The sequence below is a fragment of the Schistocerca gregaria genome, chromosome 1 (genome assembly GCF_023897955.1).
Source record: "Schistocerca gregaria isolate iqSchGreg1 chromosome 1, iqSchGreg1.2, whole genome shotgun sequence".
NCBI lineage: Eukaryota > Metazoa > Arthropoda > Insecta > Orthoptera > Acrididae > Schistocerca > Schistocerca gregaria.
In genome coordinates, this window is record NC_064920.1 from 802,629,625 (window position 1) to 802,657,318 (window position 27,694).

The 27,694-nt window shown below is 48.9% G+C and overlaps 1 protein-coding gene across 1 annotated transcript in view; it reads right to left on the reverse strand.

Annotated features, from left to right (window-relative positions):
* Positions 1 to 27,694, reverse strand: part of LOC126270278 (uncharacterized) — a 589,946-nt gene that overhangs the window by 89,523 nt on the left and 472,729 nt on the right. The window contains exons 124-162 of the mRNA XM_049974059.1: positions 26,165 to 26,470; positions 22,672 to 22,684; positions 21,755 to 22,056; positions 21,334 to 21,657; positions 20,907 to 21,212; positions 20,472 to 20,804; positions 20,055 to 20,360; positions 16,915 to 17,220; positions 16,498 to 16,815; positions 16,077 to 16,400; positions 15,650 to 15,964; positions 15,215 to 15,547; positions 14,805 to 15,110; positions 14,064 to 14,369; positions 13,626 to 13,946; positions 13,189 to 13,518; positions 12,749 to 13,063; positions 12,314 to 12,646; positions 11,904 to 12,209; positions 11,163 to 11,468; positions 10,725 to 11,045; positions 10,288 to 10,617; positions 9,848 to 10,162; positions 9,413 to 9,745; positions 9,003 to 9,308; positions 8,262 to 8,567; positions 7,824 to 8,144; positions 7,387 to 7,716; positions 6,947 to 7,261; positions 6,512 to 6,844; positions 6,102 to 6,407; positions 5,361 to 5,666; positions 4,923 to 5,243; positions 4,486 to 4,815; positions 4,046 to 4,360; positions 3,611 to 3,943; positions 3,201 to 3,506; positions 2,460 to 2,765; positions 2,019 to 2,342 (exon numbers count right to left, since the gene is read on the reverse strand). Of these exons, the coding sequence (XP_049830016.1) occupies positions 2,019 to 2,342; positions 2,460 to 2,765; positions 3,201 to 3,506; positions 3,611 to 3,943; positions 4,046 to 4,360; positions 4,486 to 4,815; positions 4,923 to 5,243; positions 5,361 to 5,666; positions 6,102 to 6,407; positions 6,512 to 6,844; positions 6,947 to 7,261; positions 7,387 to 7,716; positions 7,824 to 8,144; positions 8,262 to 8,567; positions 9,003 to 9,308; positions 9,413 to 9,745; positions 9,848 to 10,162; positions 10,288 to 10,617; positions 10,725 to 11,045; positions 11,163 to 11,468; positions 11,904 to 12,209; positions 12,314 to 12,646; positions 12,749 to 13,063; positions 13,189 to 13,518; positions 13,626 to 13,946; positions 14,064 to 14,369; positions 14,805 to 15,110; positions 15,215 to 15,547; positions 15,650 to 15,964; positions 16,077 to 16,400; positions 16,498 to 16,815; positions 16,915 to 17,220; positions 20,055 to 20,360; positions 20,472 to 20,804; positions 20,907 to 21,212; positions 21,334 to 21,657; positions 21,755 to 22,056; positions 22,672 to 22,684; positions 26,165 to 26,470 (12,066 nt within the window). The remainder of the gene's footprint in view (positions 1 to 2,018; positions 2,343 to 2,459; positions 2,766 to 3,200; positions 3,507 to 3,610; positions 3,944 to 4,045; positions 4,361 to 4,485; positions 4,816 to 4,922; positions 5,244 to 5,360; positions 5,667 to 6,101; positions 6,408 to 6,511; positions 6,845 to 6,946; positions 7,262 to 7,386; positions 7,717 to 7,823; positions 8,145 to 8,261; positions 8,568 to 9,002; positions 9,309 to 9,412; positions 9,746 to 9,847; positions 10,163 to 10,287; positions 10,618 to 10,724; positions 11,046 to 11,162; positions 11,469 to 11,903; positions 12,210 to 12,313; positions 12,647 to 12,748; positions 13,064 to 13,188; positions 13,519 to 13,625; positions 13,947 to 14,063; positions 14,370 to 14,804; positions 15,111 to 15,214; positions 15,548 to 15,649; positions 15,965 to 16,076; positions 16,401 to 16,497; positions 16,816 to 16,914; positions 17,221 to 20,054; positions 20,361 to 20,471; positions 20,805 to 20,906; positions 21,213 to 21,333; positions 21,658 to 21,754; positions 22,057 to 22,671; positions 22,685 to 26,164; positions 26,471 to 27,694) is intronic.

Genomic DNA, 27,694 nt, shown 5'->3' on the forward strand with positions numbered 1-27,694 from the left:
TCCTCAGCATTTCGTGTCCAGTTTGTTATATTAGAAGACAAAATAACTTCACTGACCTTGTGTTTGTATAGTGGAGCTATTTTCTGTTTGGTAAGTGAGTACTTAATTGCAGTTATTAAATGAAATTTTACATAAAACACGTTCCTATAAACAATGACTAAAAAGTGTTTAGTTTGTAAATGTGATATTACCAGCGACTTATGTAGTGTTGACGGGAAAGGGATTGGGCTGGTAAAGGTGAAACAATACTACTATCATTGACAGCGTGTAGTAGAGTTGTGGTGAATTATTGAAAGATGACAAGGTTACTGCACTTCTCTCGCCATAAATTATGTTAGTGGTTGATTGCTTAAATCTCTTCCATTCAGGAATTTCTGACACTAGTTAATTAGGTTGCACTGAGTGAAACAACTTAAGCACTTGCAGAGTCTATCTTGCAAGGAGGATTTGAACATGTCCGATGAAATTAGACTAATCATGTTCAAGTTTAGGACAGTGATCTGCTGTAATGCTGAAACGTTCGAAGTTCCATAACACCTAGGTGACGTACTTGTGTTGCAAGGGATCCAATTTAAGCTTCTGAACCTCTTCATCTGTTATGAGAGTTGAGCTAGGGTGATGCATTTAGTACCCCTCAAGCTGTGAAAAATATTCGAGCCACTGTTAGTGAAGGCAAAGAAATCTACATTGTCGAATGCGAATTGTGGACAAGCTAGATATGGGGCAAGATTATCAGAGTGATAGACGGTTAACAGTTTCAGCAGTTGAACTCTTTCACATAACAGAAGTAAACAAGTACTCACATAATAAATAGAAAATAACTCTGTACATAAACACTGATGCAGTGTAGTTAATTGGTCTCCCCGTAAAAGAGAACTGGATAAGAAGTGTTCGTGGTGAGGGAAGTCGCCTTTCCCGAAAGAATGCTATAACTGAAGTACAGACGATCAACTTTCCCTCGCGATTCTTTCAACTCCAGTCCCTTTCCAACATGTCAAACCCTCAAAATACAGTTTATTAACAGGGTTGTACCGTACGCAAATCTGATACATACATTTAATACTTCCGCTTAAACAGTTCCATTCCACAATAAACATTAATTATATATCAATAAAAAGATAATTTTAATAATCTGCAATGTCTCCAACCCTTGTGAAGTGGAAAATATTAGTCTGCGAGGAAAAATGAAAGGGATTTTTTTGCAGGAAATAGGATGGAGTTTAATTTTATACTTGGAAATATTTTCGGTGGAAGCAGCAATTTTCAATTTATTCAAGAAAAACACAAAAAATTACCTTTAAACGCAACCCCACCCCCACGCTTAAATCCATACAGGTCAGAAGTTTCAGTGTGTTCCTCAGTACCCCTCCTCCTACCACTGTAGAATAATATGCTAATACACGAATTTCTCCCATATTTTGCCTTCGTTGATTGGACTGAAAAAATTAAATTAAATAAAACGATCTTAAGGCATTTGTTGGCCAATAAGTCCGAAACGGGATCGGTCGAGTGCAAGTCTTATTTCATACGGTGCCACACTGGACAACTCGCGGTGGATGATGAGGATGAATTGATGACAAGGACAACACAACACCCAGTCCACATACGGAGAAAATCTCTGACCCGCCCGGGAATCGAACCCGTCCCCAGTGTATAGGAAGCAAACATTTTACCACCCAAGTAAGAAGGCGGACGACGAATGTACTGCAACAGAATCTACGAACGAACAAAGCTAATGCCACCAAACGTCAATGAGATTAACAGCAAAGAAATTAACTAGTATAATTCCCACTGACTTACCATAATTAAACTCAGAGAAACTAATTCAAATACTAACAATAATTAATACATCACATATAGAGCAACATATATTAAGGCAAAGAAGACAAGGCACGGCGCAAAAAAACAATACGATACCAATGCTTCCACTTAACAGTAAAAGGATAACATATATAATTATAAAAATCACCAGCTAAATTAAAATCAAAAAATGTAATGAAGTGGCCACAGAAGCTTACGTGAAGAAACAAGACACTTAGAGAATGGGTCCCCAGTGAATCCAACTGCACACACACATGTAGGCGTGTGGCTGACCACTCTGCACTCTGCGTTTGACCCACAAGCTCCTGGACAGGGGTCTTTGCACTTCTGCCCGATACAGGCCAGATGGCTGGCACACTCGCTGTTGCTGATGCACTCGGGCCGGCAGTTTGGAGGCGAGCCCTTGAATTCTGGCAGGCATGAACATGATGGGCTGTCTCCAGCTACCTTGCACTGAGCATTTGGACCACATGGTGAAGGCTGGCAAGGGTTCACTGGCTCGCTGACCACAGGGTTCTCCGCTACATGAGGGCAAAACGAATATGTGAGAACATTAACGCGGCACATCGACATAAAATTTACAAGGTACCAACTATGACATCAGTACAAAGCAAAACTTTCGTCAATCTGGTGCTTACGTATGGGCAGACATCTGGAGAACGGATCGCCGGTGTAACGAGGTGGACAGCTACAAATTGGGTTGTGATTGACCACCTCACAACGCGCTCCAATTCCACACGTTCCTGGGCAGGGATTCCTACATTTCTGGTTACTACATGCTTCGTTCTGGCTGCAATCGGAGCTCACGACGCACTCTGGTCTGCACGCCGGAGGACTTCCCAAGTATCCAGGTACACAAGAGCACACTGCCTGGCCATTAATCTCCCGACATTGGCTATTTGGTCCACATGGAGATGGCCGACATGGTAGTGTAACTGCAGGAGCTGCATAGGAACAAGAGAACCCTCTGTCAGTCAGATGCATTAGTTAGAAGACATACACAGTACACAGAAGAACTTGAATCGTAGGAGGATGTTCTCTCTCCTCAAGTAACTATTTTATGGAAATAGACCCAGGCACTATTCGGACGAGTCACTGGCAAACTTGACTTAGTCCTCAAATTTACGTCGTCAAGAACGAAGGACTCACTCTTATCCTATACCACATCTCATATTACATGCTAAACGTGAGCGACAAGGTATTGTTAACAGATAACAGAAAGTGGTTCCTCTCTACTACTAGAAACACAAAACAAAAACAGAAAAGCGCTCGACTGTCGGATAGGACATCTGAATCACCATTTGTTAAGAGTCAAGAGCATGGTGACCCCAAAAGTACTACTTCAAAGGCACTAAATTGGAAGATGTGCGATTACGTACGTGGTACTGGTCGGCACTGGATGAAAGCGTTTCCAGAGGTGCCTTCCGGACAGGTACAGATGGGGATGTGATTAACTACATCGCACCGAGCATCCTGTCCACAAGTCCCTGGGCAGGGGTCAGCGCACTTGTTCCTGATGCAAGCTTTCGTCCTGTCACAGTCAGTACTCAACACACACTCTGGCCGGCAACCAGTGTATGGGTCTCCTTGATATTCCGGAAGGCAAGTACAACTGCCATCTCGGCATTCGGCGTTAGGCCCACAAGGCGATGGATTGCATGGGTCTGACTCCACAGGTTCTGGATCTGTAGGAATACCGAGAACACAGTCAGTACCACTGTAAGTTCCAATCTGTTGTTGCTATATTTATCACATGGCACAATGGCTCTATAAATTACAGATAGCTTACTTGGTGGCTTCGGGAAGCAGTTACTAAACGGGTCTCCAGTGTATCCCTCAGGGCATGTGCAAACTGGGGTGTGATTGATCACACTGCACTGTGCGCCAATGCCACACGACCCTGGACATGGGTCACGACACTTCTCCCTGATACAAGCCCTGTTGCTGGGGCACTCCGAGTTGATGGAGCACTCGGGCCGGCAGTTTGGTGGAGCGCCAATGTAGTTTGCCAGGCACGAGCATGAAGGACTGCCACCTGTATCGCGACACTCAGAATATGGCCCACACGGCGATGGGATGCAAGGATTCACAACCACTGGGGCACTCGGCCTCTGAGGTGGAGCTAAAATGAGAAAGGAAACAACGTTCTAGGTCATTCCTGCGCTGTCACCAAGGCTATATTGCAACACACACTGCAGAAAAACCTAAGGCTCCAGAATCTTACGTGGAATTGGATGGCATCTGGCGAAGGGGTCTCCGGTATATCCTTGTTTGCAGCTGCATATTGGGCTGTGGTTGATCACCTGGCAGCGAGTATTGAGGCCACACGGCCCAGGGCAAGGGTCCACACACTTCTGGTTCACACAGGCTCGATTCTGCGGGCATTCAGAGCTAACCACACACTCCGGTCTGCATCCTGGTGGACTGCCAATGTATGACGGTAGGCACGAGCACACAGCCTGCCCATTCACTTGGCGGCATTGGCTGTTTGGACCACATGGCGATGGGTTGCATGGATCTCCCGGTTCAGCTACCACAGCTGTGCAATACAAGAGCTCGTCAGTCATATAAATACAATCGAAAGAAGGCTTGCTTACAAAATAACTCAATCCAGACAGAGAAATGCTTTCAGTGGAAAGAATAACATAGAAGTTGGCTCCTTACGTTCGCTAGCCTGCACCGTGCAGTATCGGAACGGGTCTCCAGTGTATCCTGGCCGGCATGTGCACGATGGCAGGTGATTGACAACCTGGCAGTCTGCGTTCGGGCCACATGTGCCAGGGCACGGGTCTTGGCACTTGTTACGGATACATGCCTTGTTGGGGGCACAGTCAGTGTTCACCACGCACTCTGGCCGACAGCCTTCGTACGGGTTGCCCACATACTCTGATAGACAAGTGCAAGATCCGGCGCCATTCTGTTCCCTACACACTGCATTCGAACCACATGGCGACGGAGAGCAGGGCGTCGGTCTTTCCTGCGGCGCGACCACAGCTGAAATCCACATGTTACATTTACTGTCGGTTACATTGACTCTCTGCACAAACGTGCATTTACAACCACACAAATGAAAAAGAAGGTAAATAGGACTCAATTCTTACGCTGCACAAAGCACTGAGAGAATGGGTCTCCAGTGTATCCAACTGCACACACACATGTAGGCGTGTGGCTGACCACTCTGCACTCTGCGTTTGACCCACAAGCTCCTGGACAGGGGTCTTTGCACTTCTGCCCGATGCAGGCCAGATGGCTGGCACACTCGCTGTTGCTGATGCACTCGGGCCGGCAGTTTGGAGGCGAGCCCTTGAATTCTGGCAGGCATGAACATGATGGGCTGTCTCCAGCTACCTTGCACTGAGCATTTGGACCACATGGTGAAGGCTGGCAAGGGTTCACTGGCTCGCTGACCACAGGGTTCTCAGCTACATGAGGGCAAAACGAATATGTGAGAACATTAACGCGGCACATCGACATAAAATTTACAAGGTACCAACTATGACATCAGTACAAAGCAAAACTTTCGTCAATCTGGTGCTTACGTATGGGCAGACATCTGGAGAACGGATCGCCGGTGTAACGAGGTGGACAGCTACAAATTGGGTTGTGATTGACCACCTCACAACGCGCTCCAATTCCACACGTTCCTGGGCAGGGATTCCTACATTTCTGGTTACTACATGCTTCGTTCTGGCTGCAATCGGAGCTCACGACGCACTCTGGTCTGCACGCCGGAGGACTTCCCAAGTATCCAGGTACACAAGAGCACACTGCCTGGCCATTAATCTCCCGACATTGGCTATTTGGTCCACATGGAGATGGCCGACATGGTAGTGTAACTGCAGGAGCTGCATAGGAACAAGAGAACCCTCTGTCAGTCAGATGCATTAGTTAGAAGACATACACAGTACACAGAAGAACTTGAATCGTAGGAGGATGTTCTCTCTCCTCAAGTAACTATTTTGTGGAAATAGACCCAGGCACTATTCGGACGAGTCACTGGCAAACTTGACTTAGTCCTCAAATTTACGTCGTCAAGAACGAAGGACTCACTCTTATCCTATACCACATCTCATATTACATGCTAAACGTGAGCGACAAGGTATTGTTAACAGATAACAGAAAGTGGTTCCTCTCTACTACTAGAAACACAAAACAAAAACAGAAAAGCGCTCGACTGTCGGATAGGACATCTGAATCACCATTTGTTAAGAGTCAAGAGCATGGTGACCCCAAAAGTACTACTTCAAAGGCACTAAATTGGAAGATGTGCGATTACGTACGTGGTACTGGTCGGCACTGGATGAAAGCGTTTCCAGAGGTGCCTTCCGGACAGGTACAGATGGGGATGTGATTGACTACATCGCACCGAGCATCCTGTCCACAAGTCCCTGGGCAGGGGTCAGCGCACTTGTTCCTGATGCAAGCTTTCGTCCTGTCACAGTCAGTACTCAACACACACTCTGGCCGGCAACCAGTGTATGGGTCTCCTTGATATTCCGGAAGGCAAGTACAACTGCCATCTCGGCATTCGGCGTTAGGCCCACAAGGCGATGGATTGCATGGGTCTGACTCCACAGGTTCTGGATCTGTAGGAATACCGAGAACACAGTCAGTACCACTGTAAGTTCCAATCTGTTGTTGCTATATTTATCACATGGCACAATGGCTCTATAAATTACAGATAGCTTACTTGGTGGCTTCGGGAAGCAGTTACTAAACGGGTCTCCAGTGTATCCCTCAGGGCATGTGCAAACTGGGGTGTGATTGATCACACTGCACTGTGCGCCAATGCCACACGACCCTGGACATGGGTCACGACACTTCTCCCTGATACAAGCCCTGTTGCTGGGGCACTCCGAGTTGATGGAGCACTCGGGCCGGCAGTTTGGTGGAGCGCCAATGTAGTTTGCCAGGCACGAGCATGAAGGACTGCCACCTGTATCGCGACACTCAGAATATGGCCCACACGGCGATGGGATGCAAGGATTCACAACCACTGGGGCACTCGGCCTCTGAGGTGGAGCTAAAATGAGAAAGGAAACAACGTTCTAGGTCATTCCTGCGCTGTCACCAAGGCTATATTGCAACACACACTGCAGAAAAACCTAAGGCTCCAGAATCTTACGTGGAATTGGATGGCATCTGGCGAAGGGGTCTCCGGTATATCCTTGTTTGCAGCTGCATATTGGGCTGTGGTTGATCACCTGGCAGCGAGTATTGAGGCCACACGGCCCAGGGCAAGGGTCCACACACTTCTGGTTCACACAGGCTCGATTCTGCGGGCATTCAGAGCTAACCACACACTCCGGTCTGCATCCTGGTGGACTGCCAATGTATGACGGTAGGCACGAGCACACAGCCTGCCCATTCACTTGGCGGCATTGGCTGTTTGGACCACATGGCGATGGGTTGCATGGATCTCCCGGTTCAGCTACCACAGCTGTGCAATACAAGAGCTCGTCAGTCATATAAATACAATCGAAAGAAGGCTTGCTTACAAAATAACTCAATCCAGACAGAGAAATGCTTTCAGTGGAAAGAATAACATAGAAGTTGGCTCCTTACGTTCGCTAGCCTGCACCGTGCAGTATCGGAACGGGTCTCCAGTGTATCCTGGCCGGCATGTGCACGATGGCAGGTGATTGACAACCTGGCAGTCTGCGTTCGGGCCACATGTGCCAGGGCACGGGTCTTGGCACTTGTTACGGATACATGCCTTGTTGGGGGCACAGTCAGTGTTCACCACGCACTCTGGCCGACAGCCTTCGTACGGGTTGCCCACATACTCTGGTAGACAAGTGCAAGATCCGGCGCCATTCTGTTCCCTACACACTGCATTCGAACCACATGGCGACGGAGAGCAGGGCGTCGGTCTTTCCTGCGGCGCGACCACAGCTGAAATCCACATGTTACATTTACTGTCGGTTACATTGACTCTCTGCACAAACGTGCATTTACAACCACACAAATGAAAAAGAAGGTAAATAGGACTCAATTCTTACGCTGCACAAAGCACTGAGAGAATGGGTCTCCAGTGTATCCAACTGCACACACACATGTAGGCGTGTGGCTGACCACTCTGCACTCTGCGTTTGACCCACAAGCTCCTGGACAGGGGTCTTTGCACTTCTGCCCGATGCAGGCCAGATGGCTGGCACACTCGCTGTTGCTGATGCACTCGGGCCGGCAGTTTGGAGGCGAGCCCTTGAATTCTGGCAGGCATGAACATGATGGGCTGTCTCCAGCTACCTTGCACTGAGCATTTGGACCACATGGTGAAGGCTGGCAAGGGTTCACTGGCTCGCTGACCACAGGGTTCTCAGCTACATGAGTGCAAAACGAATATGTGAGAACATTAACGCGGCACATCGACATAAAATTTACAAGGTACCAACTATGACATCAGTACAAAGCAAAACTTTCGTCAATCTGGTGCTTACGTATGGGCAGACATCTGGAGAACGGATCGCCGGTGTAACGAGGTGGACAGCTACAAATTGGGTTGTGATTGACCACCTCACAACGCGCTCCAATTCCACACGTTCCTGGGCAGGGATTCCTACATTTCTGGTTACTACATGCTTCGTTCTGGCTGCAATCGGAGCTCACGACGCACTCTGGTCTGCACGCCGGAGGACTTCCCAAGTATCCAGGTACACAAGAGCACACTGCCTGGCCATTAATCTCCCGACATTGGCTATTTGGTCCACATGGAGATGGCCGACATGGTAGTGTAACTGCAGGAGCTGCATAGGAACAAGAGAACCCTCTGTCAGTCAGATGCATTAGTTAGAAGACATACACAGTACACAGAAGAACTTGAATCGTAGGAGGATGTTCTCTCTCCTCAAGTAACTATTTTGTGGAAATAGACCAAGGCACTATTCGGACGAGTCACTGGCAAACTTGACTTAGTCCTCAAATTTACGTCGTCAAGAACGAAGGACTCACTCTTATCCTATACCACATCTCATATTACATGCTAAACGTGAGCGACAAGGTATTGTTAACAGATAACAGAAAGTGGTTCCTCTCTACTACTAGAAACACAAAACAAAAACAGAAAAGCGCTCGACTGTCGGATAGGACATCTGAATCACCATTTGTTAAGAGTCAAGAGCATGGTGACCCCAAAAGTACTACTTCAAAGGCACTAAATTGGAAGATGTGCGATTACGTACGTGGTACTGGTCGGCACTGGATGAAAGCGTTTCCAGAGGTGCCTTCCGGACAGGTACAGATGGGGATGTGATTGACTACATCGCACCGAGCATCCTGTCCACAAGTCCCTGGGCAGGGGTCAGCGCACTTGTTCCTGATGCAAGCTTTCGTCCTGTCACAGTCAGTACTCAACACACACTCTGGCCGGCAACCAGTGTATGGGTCTCCTTGATATTCCGGAAGGCAAGTACAACTGCCATCTCGGCATTCGGCGTTAGGCCCACAAGGCGATGGATTGCATGGGTCTGACTCCACAGGTTCTGGATCTGTAGGAATACCGAGAACACAGTCAGTACCACTGTAAGTTCCAATCTGTTGTTGCTATATTTATCACATGGCACAATGGCTCTATAAATTACAGATAGCTTACTTGGTGGCTTCGGGAAGCAGTTACTAAACGGGTCTCCAGTGTATCCCTCAGGGCATGTGCAAACTGGGGTGTGATTGATCACACTGCACTGTGCGCCAATGCCACACGACCCTGGACATGGGTCACGACACTTCTCCCTGATACAAGCCCTGTTGCTGGGGCACTCCGAGTTGATGGAGCACTCGGGCCGGCAGTTTGGTGGAGCGCCAATGTAGTTTGCCAGGCACGAGCATGAAGGACTGCCACCTGTATCGCGACACTCAGAATATGGCCCACACGGCGATGGGATGCAAGGATTCACAACCACTGGGGCACTCGGCCTCTGAGGTGGAGCTAAAATGAGAAAGGAAACAACGTTCTAGGTCATTCCTGCGCTGTCACCAAGGCTATATTGCAACACACACTGCAGAAAAACCTAAGGCTCCAGAATCTTACGTGGAATTGGATGGCATCTGGCGAAGGGGTCTCCGGTATATCCTTGTTTGCAGCTGCATATTGGGCTGTGGTTGATCACCTGGCAGCGAGTATTGAGGCCACACGGCCCAGGGCAAGGGTCCACACACTTCTGGTTCACACAGGCTCGATTCTGCGGGCATTCAGAGCTAACCACACACTCCGGTCTGCATCCTGGTGGACTGCCAATGTATGACGGTAGGCACGAGCACACAGCCTGCCCATTCACTTGGCGGCATTGGCTGTTTGGACCACATGGCGATGGGTTGCATGGATCTCCCGGTTCAGCTACCACAGCTGTGCAATACAAGAGCTCGTCAGTCATATAAATACAATCGAAAGAAGGCTTGCTTACAAAATAACTCAATCCAGACAGAGAAATGCTTTCAGTGGAAAGAATAACATAGAAGTTGGCTCCTTACGTTCGCTAGCCTGCACCGTGCAGTATCGGAACGGGTCTCCAGTGTATCCTGGCCGGCATGTGCACGATGGCAGGTGATTGACAACCTGGCAGTCTGCGTTCGGGCCACATGTGCCAGGGCACGGGTCTTGGCACTTGTTACGGATACATGCCTTGTTGGGGGCACAGTCAGTGTTCACCACGCACTCTGGCCGACAGCCTTCGTACGGGTTGCCCACATACTCTGGTAGACAAGTGCAAGATCCGGCGCCATTCTGTTCCCTACACACTGCATTCGAACCACATGGCGACGGAGAGCAGGGCGTCGGTCTTTCCTGCGGCGCGGCCACAGCTGAAATCCACATGTTACATTTACTGTCGGTTACATTGACTCTCTGCACAAACGTGCATTTACAACCACACAAATGGAAAAGAAGGTAAATAGGACTCAATTCTTACGCTGCACAAAGCACTGAGAGAATGGGTCTCCCGTGTATCCAACTGCACACACACATGTAGGCGTGTGGCTGACCACTCTGCACTCTGCGTTTGACCCACAAGCTCCTGGACAGGGGTCTTTGCACTTCTGCCCGATACAGGCCAGATGGCTGGCACACTCGCTGTTGCTGATGCACTCGGGCCGGCAGTTTGGAGGCGAGCCCTTGAATTCTGGCAGGCATGAACATGATGGGCTGTCTCCAGCTACCTTGCACTGAGCATTTGGACCACATGGTGAAGGCTGGCAAGGGTTCACTGGCTCGCTGACCACAGGGTTCTCCGCTACATGAGGGCAAAACGAATATGTGAGAACATTAACGCGGCACATCGACATAAAATTTACAAGGTACCAACTATGACATCAGTACAAAGCAAAACTTTCGTCAATCTGGTGCTTACGTATGGGCAGACATCTGGAGAACGGATCGCCGGTGTAACGAGGTGGACAGCTACAAATTGGGTTGTGATTGACCACCTCACAACGCGCTCCAATTCCACACGTTCCTGGGCAGGGATTCCTACATTTCTGGTTACTACATGCTTCGTTCTGGCTGCAATCGGAGCTCACGACGCACTCTGGTCTGCACGCCGGAGGACTTCCCAAGTATCCAGGTACACAAGAGCACACTGCCTGGCCATTAATCTCCCGACATTGGCTATTTGGTCCACATGGAGATGGCCGACATGGTAGTGTAACTGCAGGAGCTGCATAGGAACAAGAGAACCCTCTGTCAGTCAGATGCATTAGTTAGAAGACATACACAGTACACAGAAGAACTTGAATCGTAGGAGGATGTTCTCTCTCCTCAAGTAACTATTTTATGGAAATAGACCCAGGCACTATTCGGACGAGTCACTGGCAAACTTGACTTAGTCCTCAAATTTACGTCGTCAAGAACGAAGGACTCACTCTTATCCTATACCACATCTCATATTACATGCTAAACGTGAGCGACAAGGTATTGTTAACAGATAACAGAAAGTGGTTCCTCTCTACTACTAGAAACACAAAACAAAAACAGAAAAGCGCTCGACTGTCGGATAGGACATCTGAATCACCATTTGTTAAGAGTCAAGAGCATGGTGACCCCAAAAGTACTACTTCAAAGGCACTAAATTGGAAGATGTGCGATTACGTACGTGGTACTGGTCGGCACTGGATGAAAGCGTTTCCAGAGGTGCCTTCCGGACAGGTACAGATGGGGATGTGATTGACTACATCGCACCGAGCATCCTGTCCACAAGTCCCTGGGCAGGGGTCAGCGCACTTGTTCCTGATGCAAGCTTTCGTCCTGTCACAGTCAGTACTCAACACACACTCTGGCCGGCAACCAGTGTATGGGTCTCCTTGATATTCCGGAAGGCAAGTACAACTGCCATCTCGGCATTCGGCGTTAGGCCCACAAGGCGATGGATTGCATGGGTCTGACTCCACAGGTTCTGGATCTGTAGGAATACCGAGAACACAGTCAGTACCACTGTAAGTTCCAATCTGTTGTTGCTATATTTATCACATGGCACAATGGCTCTATAAATTACAGATAGCTTACTTGGTGGCTTCGGGAAGCAGTTACTAAACGGGTCTCCAGTGTATCCCTCAGGGCATGTGCAAACTGGGGTGTGATTGATCACACTGCACTGTGCGCCAATGCCACACGACCCTGGACATGGGTCACGACACTTCTCCCTGATACAAGCCCTGTTGCTGGGGCACTCCGAGTTGATGGAGCACTCGGGCCGGCAGTTTGGTGGAGCGCCAATGTAGTTTGCCAGGCACGAGCATGAAGGACTGCCACCTGTATCGCGACACTCAGAATATGGCCCACACGGCGATGGGATGCAAGGATTCACAACCACTGGGGCACTCGGCCTCTGAGGTGGAGCTAAAATGAGAAAGGAAACAACGTTCTAGGTCATTCCTGCGCTGTCACCAAGGCTATATTGCAACACACACTGCAGAAAAACCTAAGGCTCCAGAATCTTACGTGGAATTGGATGGCATCTGGCGAAGGGGTCCCCGGTATATCCTTGTTTGCAGCTGCATATTGGGCTGTGGTTGATCACCTGGCAGCGAGTATTGAGGCCACACGGCCCAGGGCAAGGGTCCACACACTTCTGGTTCACACAGGCTCGATTCTGCGGGCATTCAGAGCTAACCACACACTCCGGTCTGCATCCTGGTGGACTGCCAATGTATGACGGTAGGCACGAGCACACAGCCTGCCCATTCACTTGGCGGCATTGGCTGTTTGGACCACATGGCGATGGGTTGCATGGATCTCCCGGTTCAGCTACCACAGCTGTGCAATACAAGAGCTCGTCAGTCATATAAATACAATCGAAAGAAGGCTTGCTTACAAAATAACTCAATCCAGACAGAGAAATGCTTTCAGTGGAAAGAATAACATAGAAGTTGGCTCCTTACGTTCGCTAGCCTGCACCGTGCAGTATCGGAACGGGTCTCCAGTGTATCCTGGCCGGCATGTGCACGATGGCAGGTGATTGACAACCTGGCAGTCTGCGTTCGGGCCACATGTGCCAGGGCACGGGTCTTGGCACTTGTTACGGATACATGCCTTGTTGGGGGCACAGTCAGTGTTCACCACGCACTCTGGCCGACAGCCTTCGTACGGGTTGCCCACATACTCTGGTAGACAAGTGCAAGATCCGGCGCCATTCTGTTCCCTACACACTGCATTCGAACCACATGGCGACGGAGAGCAGGGCGTCGGTCTTTCCTGCGGCGCGGCCACAGCTGAAATCCACATGTTACATTTACTGTCGGTTACATTGACTCTCTGCACAAACGTGCATTTACAACCGCACAAATGGAAAAGAAGGTAAATAGGACTCAATTCTTACGCTGCACAAAGCACTGAGAGAATGGGTCTCCCGTGTATCCAACTGCACACACACATGTAGGCGTGTGGCTGACCACTCTGCACTCTGCGTTTGACCCACAAGCTCCTGGACAGGGGTCTTTGCACTTCTGCCCGATACAGGCCAGATGGCTGGCACACTCGCTGTTGCTGATGCACTCGGGCCGGCAGTTTGGAGGCGAGCCCTTGAATTCTGGCAGGCATGAACATGATGGGCTGTCTCCAGCTACCTTGCACTGAGCATTTGGACCACATGGTGAAGGCTGGCAAGGGTTCACTGGCTCGCTGACCACAGGGTTCTCCGCTACATGAGGGCAAAACGAATATGTGAGAACATTAACGCGGCACATCGACATAAAATTTACAAGGTACCAACTATGACATCAGTACAAAGCAAAACTTTCGTCAATCTGGTGCTTACGTATGGGCAGACATCTGGAGAACGGATCGCCGGTGTAACGAGGTGGACAGCTACAAATTGGGTTGTGATTGACCACCTCACAACGCGCTCCAATTCCACACGTTCCTGGGCAGGGATTCCTACATTTCTGGTTACTACATGCTTCGTTCTGGCTGCAATCGGAGCTCACGACGCACTCTGGTCTGCACGCCGGAGGACTTCCCAAGTATCCAGGTACACAAGAGCACACTGCCTGGCCATTAATCTCCCGACATTGGCTATTTGGTCCACATGGAGATGGCCGACATGGTAGTGTAACTGCAGGAGCTGCATAGGAACAAGAGAACCCTCTGTCAGTCAGATGCATTAGTTAGAAGACATACACAGTACACAGAAGAACTTGAATCGTAGGAGGATGTTCTCTCTCCTCAAGTAACTATTTTATGGAAATAGACCCAGGCACTATTCGGACGAGTCACTGGCAAACTTGACTTAGTCCTCAAATTTACGTCGTCAAGAACGAAGGACTCACTCTTATCCTATACCACATCTCATATTACATGCTAAACGTGAGCGACAAGGTATTGTTAACAGATAACAGAAAGTGGTTCCTCTCTACTACTAGAAACACAAAACAAAAACAGAAAAGCGCTCGACTGTCGGATAGGACATCTGAATCACCATTTGTTAAGAGTCAAGAGCATGGTGACCCCAAAAGTACTACTTCAAAGGCACTAAATTGGAAGATGTGCGATTACGTACGTGGTACTGGTCGGCACTGGATGAAAGCGTTTCCAGAGGTGCCTTCCGGACAGGTACAGATGGGGATGTGATTGACTACATCGCACCGAGCATCCTGTCCACAAGTCCCTGGGCAGGGGTCAGCGCACTTGTTCCTGATGCAAGCTTTCGTCCTGTCACAGTCAGTACTCAACACACACTCTGGCCGGCAACCAGTGTATGGGTCTCCTTGATATTCCGGAAGGCAAGTACAACTGCCATCTCGGCATTCGGCGTTAGGCCCACAAGGCGATGGATTGCATGGGTCTGACTCCACAGGTTCTGGATCTGTAGGAATACCGAGAACACAGTCAGTACCACTGTAAGTTCCAATCTGTTGTTGCTATATTTATCACATGGCACAATGGCTCTATAAATTACAGATAGCTTACTTGGTGGCTTCGGGAAGCAGTTACTAAACGGGTCTCCAGTGTATCCCTCAGGGCATGTGCAAACTGGGGTGTGATTGATCACACTGCACTGTGCGCCAATGCCACACGACCCTGGACATGGGTCACGACACTTCTCCCTGATACAAGCCCTGTTGCTGGGGCACTCCGAGTTGATGGAGCACTCGGGCCGGCAGTTTGGTGGAGCGCCAATGTAGTTTGCCAGGCACGAGCATGAAGGACTGCCACCTGTATCGCGACATTCAGAATATGGCCCACACGGCGATGGGATGCAAGGATTCACAACCACTGGGGCACTCGGCCTCTGAGGTGGAGCTAAAATAAGAAAGGAAACAACGTTCTAGGTCATTCCTGCGCTGTCATCAAGGCTATATTGCAACACACACTGCAGAAAAACCTAAGGCTCCAGAATCTTACGTGGAATTGGATGACATCTGGCGAAGGGGTCTCCGGTATATCCTTGTTTGCAACTGCATATTGGGCTGTGGTTGATCACCTGGCAGCGAGTATTGAGGCCACACGGCCCAGGGCAAGGGTCCACACACTTCTGGTTCACACAGGCTCGGTTCTGCGGGCATTCGGAGCTCACCACACACTCTGGTCTACAGCCTGGTGGACTGCCAATGTACGACGGTAGGCATGAGCACACAGCCTGCCCATTCACTTGGCGACATTGGCTGTTAGGACCACATGGCGATGGGCTGCACGGATCTCCTGGTTCAGCTACCACAGCTGCGCAATAGAAGGGCCAGTCAGCCATACAAATACAAACGAAAGAACACATGGTTACCAAATAACTCACTCCACAGAGATAAAGTATTTCAGCAGAGAAATTGGTCCTTACGTTCGCTAGCCTGCACTGTGCAGTATCGGAACGGGTCTCCAGTGTATCCCGGCCGGCATGTGCACGATGGCAGGTGATTGACCACCTGGCAATCTGCATTCGGGCCACACGTGCCGGGGCATGGGTCTTGGCACTTGTTACGAATACATGCCCTGTCGGGAGCACAGTCAGTGTTCACCACGCACTCTGGCCGACAGCCTTCGTATGGGTTGCCCACATACTCTGGTAGACAAGTGCAAGATCCAGCGCCATTCTGTTCCCTACACACTGCATTCGAACCACATGGCGACGGAGAGCAGGGCGTTGGCCTCTCCTGGGGCACGGCTACAGCTGAAAGCCACAAGTCACAATTATGCTCTGCACGAACTTGCATCCACAATCGCACAAATACAAGAGAAATGACTCAGGAGTTCATTCTTACGTTGTACAAAGCACTGAGAGAACGGGTCTCCAGTGTATCCAACCGCACACACACACGTAGGCGTGTGGCTGACCACTCGGCACTCAGCATTTGATCCACAAGCTCCGGGACAGGGGTCTTTGCACTTCTGCCCCATACAGGCCAGGTGGCTGGCACACTCGCTGTTGCTGACGCACTCAGGCCGACAGTTTGGTGGCGAGCCTTTGAATTCTGGCAGGCACGAGCAAGAGGGGCTGTCTCCAGCTACCTTGCACTGAGCATTTGGACCACATGGTGACGGCTGGCAAGGGTTCACTGGCTTGCTCACCGGCGAATCAGCTGCATGAGGGAAAAACCAATGTGTGAGAAGAACAAAGTAGTAGCTTACATTGTTTTCTGATATGACAGGAAGAAATGTTTCATCAGTATGGTTCTTACGTATGGGCAGGCATCTGGTGAACGGGTCTCCCGTGTGGCGCGGTGGACAGCTACAGATAGGGTTGTGATTCACCACCTGACACTTAGCCCCAATTCCACACGTTCCTGGGCAAGGATTTCTACATTTCTGGTTGCTGCAGGCTTCATTCTGGCTGCAATCGGAACTCACAACGCACTCTGGCCTGCACGCCGGTGGGCTTCCTAGGTAGCCCGGCACACATGAACATACAGCCTGGCCGTTAATCTCCCGACATTGGCTGTTGGGACCGCATGGAGACGGGTTGCATGGCTGGGTTGCCACGGGAGCTGAGTAAAAATACAAAAGGTATTATTCTATTTGGTCTGTCCAAGCTATTACTATTCTACTCAACGCGAAGGTAGTGTATTACATTACATTTATTATCTATTTTCGAGTTATCAGCGTATTGTTCTATACTCTTACAAACGATATTGGCGTAGTCAAGATATATGGTAAGCGTATCGATCCTCTAGATCGTTACTAAGCAAGCGGTGCTGGATGTACCTTGCTGTGTAGCACAGCATCCGGAGAGCGCGAGACAATCAGTAACTTCTTGTGACACGCTGACGAAGAATCTCTAACCACGCATTGCACGTCAGGTGTTAAGCACAATGGCGTAAACTAAGGTCCGCTTGTGTATAAAATCTCTTATGTAATCTGGGGAATGTGTTTGACACAGCAGATATAAAGAGCCACATGGGCAGTTTCCTCATAGTACCAGCAAAACCCGAGAGTTACTCTTTGTGTTGTATTACTGGGACATCTACATCAGTAAATACAGATTGTCTCACCTTGACCTGCTGAGATTCTGAAAAGTTTAGCTACGTCGATAGCATTGTTGTGTGTTCCAGTAAATACTATCGGTGTTCGCTTCAATAATTAAGATGGCGAGGTGAAGGAATTAATTCTGAATTATAGTTATTTATCTCGTTTAGCTGACCTCTTGCGTGAACTGGAATGATGCATTTCCCACATTATCCAAGTGTTTTTAGCCTTTAGCAACCACAAGGCACGGAAAAAAGTTTAAACTAATCAGTCTACACGGACACAAACAAAACAGTGTCAGTGGCCGGTCTTCACTCTACCGGATGGCCAATTTCTTGAAAACCCATGTCTGGTAGTTACCATGGTATTAAGACCGATCTTAATACGAACAGTATACACATGAAAATCTCGTTTAATGGATCTGCTGTTGAGGAATCGCCGCCAGAAGATGATTGAACTTGCATCGAGAATGTTGTGCCTCAGCTAGCGCAGTAACTGTAGCCTCTAGCACACTACAAATACATGAGTATGTAGATGAGCATTGAGAAAATTGTCAGGAAATATTTTCTCAAGCGAACTGAAGAGTGCAGCTTGTTTGGCAAAGTGTTGATACCTGATGCCTAGAGCTACTAGGATGTCACTTGTCATTTGAGAATTCGATGGGATTGAAGAGGAACTTGACATTCCCCAATGACTTGATAGGAAAAGTGCTGAACACTAAAAACTAGGACAAAGGAGAGAGGAAACTCGCTGACAAGAAGGTGGACCAGTCTTAAATATCACGGACGGGCCATCTCTTGGTAAGATTCGCGGCCTGTTATATTGCATAGCACTGTGTTACTTCAGTCACGGCTTTAATATCAAGAGAACAGTTGCCTGAGATGCTCAAGAATGAGATCAATCAAGGCAAATCCGCAACAGCTCGGTGTACCATTACGAAATACAGACAGTGGCTCCCACGAAAGCGTCGACAGCAGTTCTTCTAGCCGCTACTAGAATTATCTGTCGAAGCAGATATGTGTGTAGCAACCAAAGAATTCGCGACGAAGAGAGGCAAGAGAAGAACGGTACGTGTGTGCGCGACAGTCAAGGATGACAGACTCCCTTTTTCGTCAGAACAACATATTCTCCAGCTTCCACAGCAGATCACTACGTGGACACAGAAAGCTAAGTTCTAATCTCACTACATCTAGCGACTGGTAACACTCCGAAACGCCACAACCTGCACACTTTTAGTCCCATAATCCAGTTCTATTAATGCAAAGCTGCCTCGATAGAAAGACAATGAATTTCACGCTTCAAAGAGTGACCACACAAATAATGTTGTATAATTGCTGCTACTTGCACAATGAGCACTTCAGTCGCATCTTTTCTAACAGAACGCAGAAAATGAGAAGAATGGACTCGCTCTTACCGGGACAGATACATTCCAGGCGAGTTGCACATAACGCTTTAAGGTGCTATTTAACTTCCAGCACGTAAACCCACATATTATTAATCGGGTTTGGAAAGGAACACATAGACATGATGCAAACGGACAAGATATAGTTCTTGTACAACTGAAAGTGCAACGACCGTCTGACTGAATGTATTGCGTCCAAATGTAGGGAAAACAAACTTGCCTGTCCAACCACTTCCCGACATCGTGAGGAAAGACAAGTTTGGTCTGGCAGACACTGAATTGTATCAGCCATGTTAGTTGCCCATGTTTCACCACCACAGCATATTTGTACCACAGAGGGTTTAATTGAAATAATGCATTAAGGCAAAGAAAACGGTGGGCCTATCATATACCTATGAGCCTCTGTCCGTTTCGGATGCTAGACTACAGATTTAGCTCTGCAGGTCCACCGCTTTGATGTTGAAATGGAGCAGGAAAAATCTGTGTGCGCAAAAAGCAGTGGAGCGTGGCTATACACGCCGGTTTCTCGGAACTCACAGTTCAGTTGGCGAAGAGGGGGACGATCATCCATCTGCTGAGCATTAGAGACACAATAAAGCATAGAAGGAAGAGTTTTCCTTGTATAAAGGTAAAACACGTTAGTCCTTTGGAAGTAACATATTGCGTAGTGAGGTAACATTCCAAAGACAACAGTGGTGATGATAACGATTACCATGACAAGGCGAGGCATAACCGCTGAACGTTCCCAACCGTATGACAGACAGCCGCCGAAAACCCCACAGTTTGGGAAGGTCTTCTTTATGAGCAAACCAACAGTGAATAAGAGAAATGAGAGCGTGACAGGTACATTTATATTTACTGTGAGAGAATTTCCATACGCGAATGTCCAGACCATTCCTCCCAACCCCCACAACAGATGCTGACGGAGTAGATCACTATACATCTGGTACATACGTGGAATAGGCCGGCACTGTATGAAGGCATTTCCAGAGGTGCCTTCTGGACAGGTACAGATGGGGATGTGGTTGACTACGTCGCATCGAGCACCCTGTCCGCAAGTTCCTGGGCAGGGGTCAGCACACTTGTTCCTGATGCAAGCTTTCGTCCTGTCACAATCAGTACTCAACACGCACTCTGGCCGGCAACCAGTGTATGGGTCTCCTTGGTATTCTGGAAGACAAGTACAACTGCCATCTCGGCATTCGGCGTTAGGCCCGCAAGGCGAAGGATTGCACGGGTCCGATTCCACAGGTTCTGCAACTGTAAGCAATTTGAAGAACGAAGTGAGTTTGACGTGAACACAATCTGGAGTTTCTACTGCCACATGAAATTAATTTGAAATCATACTTTGCGTGGTTTAAGCTTTCTTACTTGTCGGTTTTGGGAAGCAGTTGGTGAATGGATCTCCTGTGTACCCCTCAGGACATGTGCACACTGGGGTGTGGTTGATCACACTGCACTGTGCGCCAATGCCACACGACCCAGGACATGGGTCACGACACTTCTCCCGGATACAAGCCCTGTTGCTGGGGCACTCCGAGTTGATGGAGCACTCGGGACGGCAGTTTGGTGGAGCGCCAATGTAATTTGCCAGGCATGAGCATGAAGGATTGCCACCTGTATCACGACATTCAGAATACGGCCCACATGGTGATGGGATGCAAGGATTCACAACTACTGGGGCACTCGGCCTCTGAGGTGGAGCTAAAAAGAGAAAAGAAACAACGTTCTAGGTCATTCCTGCGCTGTCACCAAGGCTATATTGCATCACACACACCAGAAGAACCTAAGGCTCCAGAAGCTTACGTGGAATTGGATGGCATCTGGCGAAGGGGTCTCCGGTATATCCTTGTTTGCAACTGCATATTGGGCTGTGGTTGATCACCTGGCAGCGAGTATTGAGGCCACACGGCCCAGGGCAAGGGTCCACACACTTCTGGTTCACACAGGCTCGGTTCTGCGGGCATTCGGAGCTCACCACACACTCTGGTCTACAGCCTGGTGGACTGCCAATGTACGACGGTAGGCATGAGCACACAGCCTGCCCATTCACTTGGCGACATTGGCTGTTAGGACCACATGGCGATGGGCTGCACGGATCTCCTGGTTCAGCTACCACAGCTGCGCAATAGAAGGGCCAGTCAGCCATACAAATACAAACGAAAGAACACATGGTTACCAAATAACTCACTCCACAGAGATAAAGTATTTCAGCAGAGAAATTGGTCCTTACGTTCGCTAGCCTGCACTGTGCAGTATCGGAACGGGTCTCCAGTGTATCCCGGCCGGCATGTGCACGATGGCAGGTGATTGACCACCTGGCAATCTGCATTCGGGCCACACGTGCCGGGGCATGGGTCTTGGCACTTGTTACGAATACATGCCCTGTCGGGAGCACAGTCAGTGTTCACCACGCACTCTGGCCGACAGCCTTCGTATGGGTTGCCCACATACTCTGGTAGACAAGTGCAAGATCCAGCGCCATTCTGTTCCCTACACACTGCATTCGAACCACATGGCGACGGAGAGCAGGGCGTTGGCTTCTCCTGGGGCACGGCTACAGCTGAAAGCCACAAGTCACAATTATGCTCTGCACGAACTTGCATCCACAATCGCACAAATACAAGAGAAATGACTCAGGAGTTCATTCTTACGTTGTACAAAGCACTGAGAGAACGGGTCTCCAGTGTATCCAACCGCACACACACACGTAGGCGTGTGGCTGACCACTCGGCACTCAGCATTTGATCCACAAGCTCCGGGACAGGGGTCTTTGCACTTCTGCCCCATACAGGCCAGGTGGCTGGCACACTCGCTGTTGCTGACGCACTCAGGCCGACAGTTTGGTGGCGAGCCTTTGAATTCTGGCAGGCACGAGCAAGAGGGGCTGTCTCCAGCTACCTTGCACTGAGCATTTGGACCACATGGTGACGGCTGGCAAGGGTTCACTGGCTTGCTCACCGGCGAATCAGCTGCATGAGGGAAAAACCAATGTGTGAGAAGAACAAAGTAGTAGCTTACATTGTTTTCTGATATGACAGGAAGAAATGTTTCATCAGTATGGTTCTTACGTATGGGCAGGCATCTGGTGAACGGGTCTCCCGTGTGGCGCGGTGGACAGCTACAGATAGGGTTGTGATTCACCACCTGACACTTAGCCCCAATTCCACACGTTCCTGGGCAAGGATTTCTACATTTCTGGTTGCTGCAGGCTTCATTCTGGCTGCAATCGGAACTCACAACGCACTCTGGCCTGCACGCCGGTGGGCTTCCTAGGTAGCCCGGCACACATGAACATACAGCCTGGCCGTTAATCTCCCGACATTGGCTGTTGGGACCGCATGGAGACGGGTTGCATGGCTGGGTTGCCACGGGAGCTGAGTAAAAATACAAAAGGTATTATTCTATTTGGTCTGTCCAAGCTATTACTATTCTACTCAACGCGAAGGTAGTGTATTACATTACATTTATTATCTATTTTCGAGTTATCAGCGTATTGTTCTATACTCTTACAAACGATATTGGCGTAGTCAAGATATATGGTAAGCGTATCGATCCTCTAGATCGTTACTAAGCAAGCGGTGCTGGATGTACCTTGCTGTGTAGCACAGCATCCGGAGAGCGCGAGACAATCAGTAACTTCTTGTGACACGCTGGCGAAGAATCTCTAACCACGCATTGCATGTCAGGTGTTAAGCACAATGGCGTAAACTAAGGTCCGCTTGTGTATAAAATCTCTTATGTAATCTGGGGAATGTGTTTGACACAGCAGATATAAAGAGCCACATGGGCAGTTTCCTCATAGTACCAGCAAAACCCGAGAGTTACTCTTTGTGTTGTATTACTGGGACATCTACATCAGTAAATACAGATTGTCTCACCTTGACCTGCTGAGATTCTGAAAAGTTTAGCTACGTCGATAGCATTGTTGTGTGTTCCAGTAAATACTATCGGTGTTCGCTTCAATAATTAAGATGGCGAGGTGAAGGAATTAATTCTGAATTATAGTTATTTATCTCGTTTAGCTGACCTCTTGCGTGAACTGGAATGATGCATTCCCCACACTATCCAAGTGTTTTTAGCCTTTAGCAACCACAAGGCACGGAAAAAAGTTTAAACTAATCAGTCTACACGGACACAAACAAAACAGTGTCAGTGGCCGGTCTTCACTCTACCGGATGGCCAATTTCTTGAAAACCCATGTACTGGTAGTTACCATGGTATTAAGACCGATCTTAATACGAACAGTATACACATGAAAATCTCGTTTAATGGATCTGCTGTTGAGGAATCGCCGCCAGAAGATGATTGAACTTGCATCGAGAATGTTGTGCCTCAGCTAGCGCAGTAACTGTAGCCTCTAGCACACTACAAATACGTGAGTATGTAGATGAGCATTGAGAAAATTGTCAGGAAATATTTTCTCAAGCGAACTGAAGAGTGCAGCTTGTTTGGCAAAGTGTTGATACCTGATGCCTAGAGCTACTAGGATGTCACTTGTCATTTGAGAATTCGATGGGATTGAAGAGGAACTTGACATTCCCCAATGACTTGATAGGAAAAGTGCTGAACACTAAAAACTAGGACAAAGGAGAGAGGAAACTCGCTGACAAGAAGGTGGACCAGTCTTAAATATCACGGACGGGCCATCTCTTGGTAAGATTCGCGGCCTGTTATATTGCATAGCACTGTGTTACTTCAGTCACGGCTTTAATATCAAGAGAACAGTTGCCTGAGATGCTCAAGAATGAGATCAATCAAGGCAAATCCGCAACAGCTCGGTGTACCATTACGAAATACAGACAGTGGCTCCCACGAAAGCGTCGACAGCAGTTCTTCTAGCCGCTACTAGAATTATCTGTCGAAGCAGATATGTGTGTAGCAACCAAAGAATTCGCGACGAAGAGAGGCAAGAGAAGAACGGTACGTGTGTGCGCGACAGTCAAGGATGACAGACTCCCTTTTTCGTCAGAACAACATATTCTCCAGCTTCCACAGCAGATCACTACGTGGACACAGAAAGCTAAGTTCTAATCTCACTACATCTAGCGACTGGTAACACTCCGAAACGCCACAACCTGCACACTTTTAGTCCCACAATCCAGTTCTATTAATGCAAAGCTGCCTCCGTCGAAAGACAATGAATTTCACGCTTCAAAGAGTGACCACACAAATTCTGTTGTATAATTGCTGCTACTTGCACAATGAGCACTTCAGTCGCATCTTTTCTAACAGAACGCAGAAAATGAGAAGAATGGACTCGCTCTTACCGGGACAGAACATCCCAGGCGAGTTGCACATAACGCTTTAAGGTGCTATTTAACTTCCTGCACGTAAACCCACATATTATTAATCGGGTTTGGAAAGGAACACATAGACATGATGCAAACGGACAAGATATAGTTCTTGTATAACTGAAAGTGCAACGACCGTCTGACTGAATGTATTACGTCCAAATGTAGGGAAAACAAACTTGCCTGTCCAACCACTTCCCGACATCGTGAGGAAAGACAAGTTTGATCTGGCAGACACTGAATTGTATCAGCCATGTTAGTTGCCTATGTTTCACCACCACAGCATATTTGTACCACAGAGGGTTTAATTGAAATAATGCATTAAGGCAAAGAAAACGGTGGGCCTATCATATACCTATGAGCCTCTGTCCGTTTCGGATGCTAGACTACAGATTTAGCTCTGCAGGTCCACCGCTTTGATGTTGAAATGGAGCAGGAAAAATCTGTGTGCGCAAAAAGCAGTGGAGCGTGGCTATACACGCCGGTTTCTCGGAACTCACAGTTCAGTTGGCGAAGAGGGGGACGATCATCCATCTGCTGAGCATTAGAGACACAATAAAGCATAGAAGGAAGAGTTTTCCTTGTATAAAGGTAAAACACGTTAGTCCTTTGGAAGTAACATATTGCGTAGTGAGGTAACATTCCAAAGACAACAGTGGTGATGATAACGATCACCATGACAAGGCGAGGCATAACCGCTGAATGTTCCCAATCGTATGACAGACAGCCGCCGAAAACCCCACAGTTTGGGAAGGGTCTTCTTTACGAGCAAACCAACAGTGAATAAGAGAAATGAGAGCGTGACAGGTACATTTATATTTACTGTGAGAGAATTTCCATACGTGAATGTCCAGACCATTCCTCCCAACCCCCACAACAGATGCTGACGGAGTAGATCACTATACATCTGGTACATACGTGGAATAGGCCGGCACTGTATGAAGGCATTTCCAGAGGTGCCTTCTGGACAGGTACAGATGGGGATGTGGTTGACTACGTCGCATCGAGCACCCTGTCCGCAAGTTCCTGGGCAGGGGTCAGCACACTTGTTCCTGATGCAAGCTTTCGTCCTGTCACAATCAGTACTCAACACGCACTCTGGCCGGCAACCAGTGTATGGGTCTCCTTGGTATTCTGGAAGACAAGTACAACTGCCATCTCGGCATTCGGCGTTAGGCCCGCAAGGCGAAGGATTGCACGGGTCCGATTCCACAGGTTCTGCAACTGTAAGCAATTTGAAGAACGAAGTGAGTTTGACGTGAACACAATCTGGAGTTTCTACTGCCACATGAAATTAATTTGAAATCATACTTTGCGTGGTTTAAGCTTTCTTACTTGTCGGTTTTGGGAAGCAGTTGGTGAATGGATCTCCTGTGTACCCCTCAGGACATGTGCACACTGGGGTGTGGTTGATCACACTGCACTGTGCGCCAATGCCACACGACCCAGGACATGGGTCACGACACTTCTCCCGGATACAAGCCCTGTTGCTGGGGCACTCCGAGTTGATGGAGCACTCGGGACGGCAGTTTGGTGGAGCGCCAATGTAATTTGCCAGGCATGAGCATGAAGGATTGCCACCTGTATCACGACATTCAGAATACGGCCCACATGGTGATGGGATGCAAGGATTCACAACTACTGGGGCACTCGGCCTCTGAGGTGGAGCTAAAAAGAGAAAAGAAACAACGTTCTAGGTCATTCCTGCGCTGTCACCAAGGCTATATTGCATCACACACACCAGAAGAACCTAAGGCTCCAGAAGCTTACGTGGAATTGGATGGCATCTAGCGAAGGGGTCTCCGGTATATCCTTGTTTGCAACTGCATATTGGGCTGTGGTTGATCACCTGGCAGCGAGTATTGAGGCCACACGGCCCAGGGCAAGGGTCCACACACTTCTGGTTCACACAGGCTCGGTTCTGCGGGCATTCGGAGCTCACCACACACTCTGGTCTACAGCCTGGTGGACTGCCAATGTACGACGGTAGGCATGAGCACACAGCCTGCCCATTCACTTGGCGACATTGGCTGTTAGGACCACATGGCGATGGGCTGCACGGATCTCCTGGTTCAGCTACCACAGCTGCGCAATAGAAGGGCCAGTCAGCCATACAAATACAAACGAAAGAACACATGGTTACCAAATAACTCACTCCACAGAGATAAAGTATTTCAGCAGAGAAATTGGTCCTTACGTTCGCTAGCCTGCACTGTGCAGTATCGGAACGGGTCTCCAGTGTATCCCGGCCGGCATGTGCACGATGGCAGGTGATTGACCACCTGGCAATCTGCATTCGGGCCACACGTGCCGGGGCATGGGTCTTGGCACTTGTTACGAATACATGCCCTGTTGGGAGCACAGTCAGTGTTCACCACGCACTCTGGCCGACAGCCTTCGTATGGGTTGCCCACATACTCTGGTAGACAAGTGCAAGATCCAGCGCCATTCTGTTCCCTACACACTGCATTCGAACCACATGGCGACGGAGAGCAGGGCGTTGGCCTCTCCTGGGGCACGGCTACAGCTGAAAGCCACAAGTCACAATTATGCTCTGCACGAACTTGCATCCACAATCGCACAAATACAAGAGAAATGACTCAGGAGTTCATTCTTACGTTGTACAAAGCACTGAGAGAACGGGTCTCCAGTGTATCCAACCGCACACACACACGTAGGCGTGTGGCTGACCACTCGGCACTCAGCATTTGATCCACAAGCTCCGGGACAGGGGTCTTTGCACTTCTGCCCCATACAGGCCAGGTGGCTGGCACACTCGCTGTTGCTGACGCACTCAGGCCGACAGTTTGGTGGCGAGCCTTTGAATTCTGGCAGGCACGAGCAAGAGGGGCTGTCTCCAGCTACCTTGCACTGAGCATTTGGACCACATGGTGACGGCTGGCAAGGGTTCACTGGCTTGCTCACCGGCGAATCAGCTGCATGAGGGAAAAACCAATGTGTGAGAAGAACAAAGTAGTAGCTTACATTGTTTTCTGATATGACAGGAAGAAATGTTTCATCAGTATGGTTCTTACGTATGGGCAGGCATCTGGTGAACGGGTCTCCCGTGTGGCGCGGTGGACAGCTACAGATAGGGTTGTGATTCACCACCTGACACTTAGCCCCAATTCCACACGTTCCTGGGCAAGGATTTCTACATTTCTGGTTGCTGCAGGCTTCATTCTGGCTGCAATCGGAACTCACAACGCACTCTGGCCTGCACGCCGGTGGGCTTCCTAGGTAGCCCGGCACACATGAACATACAGCCTGGCCGTTAATCTCCCGACATTGGCTGTTGGG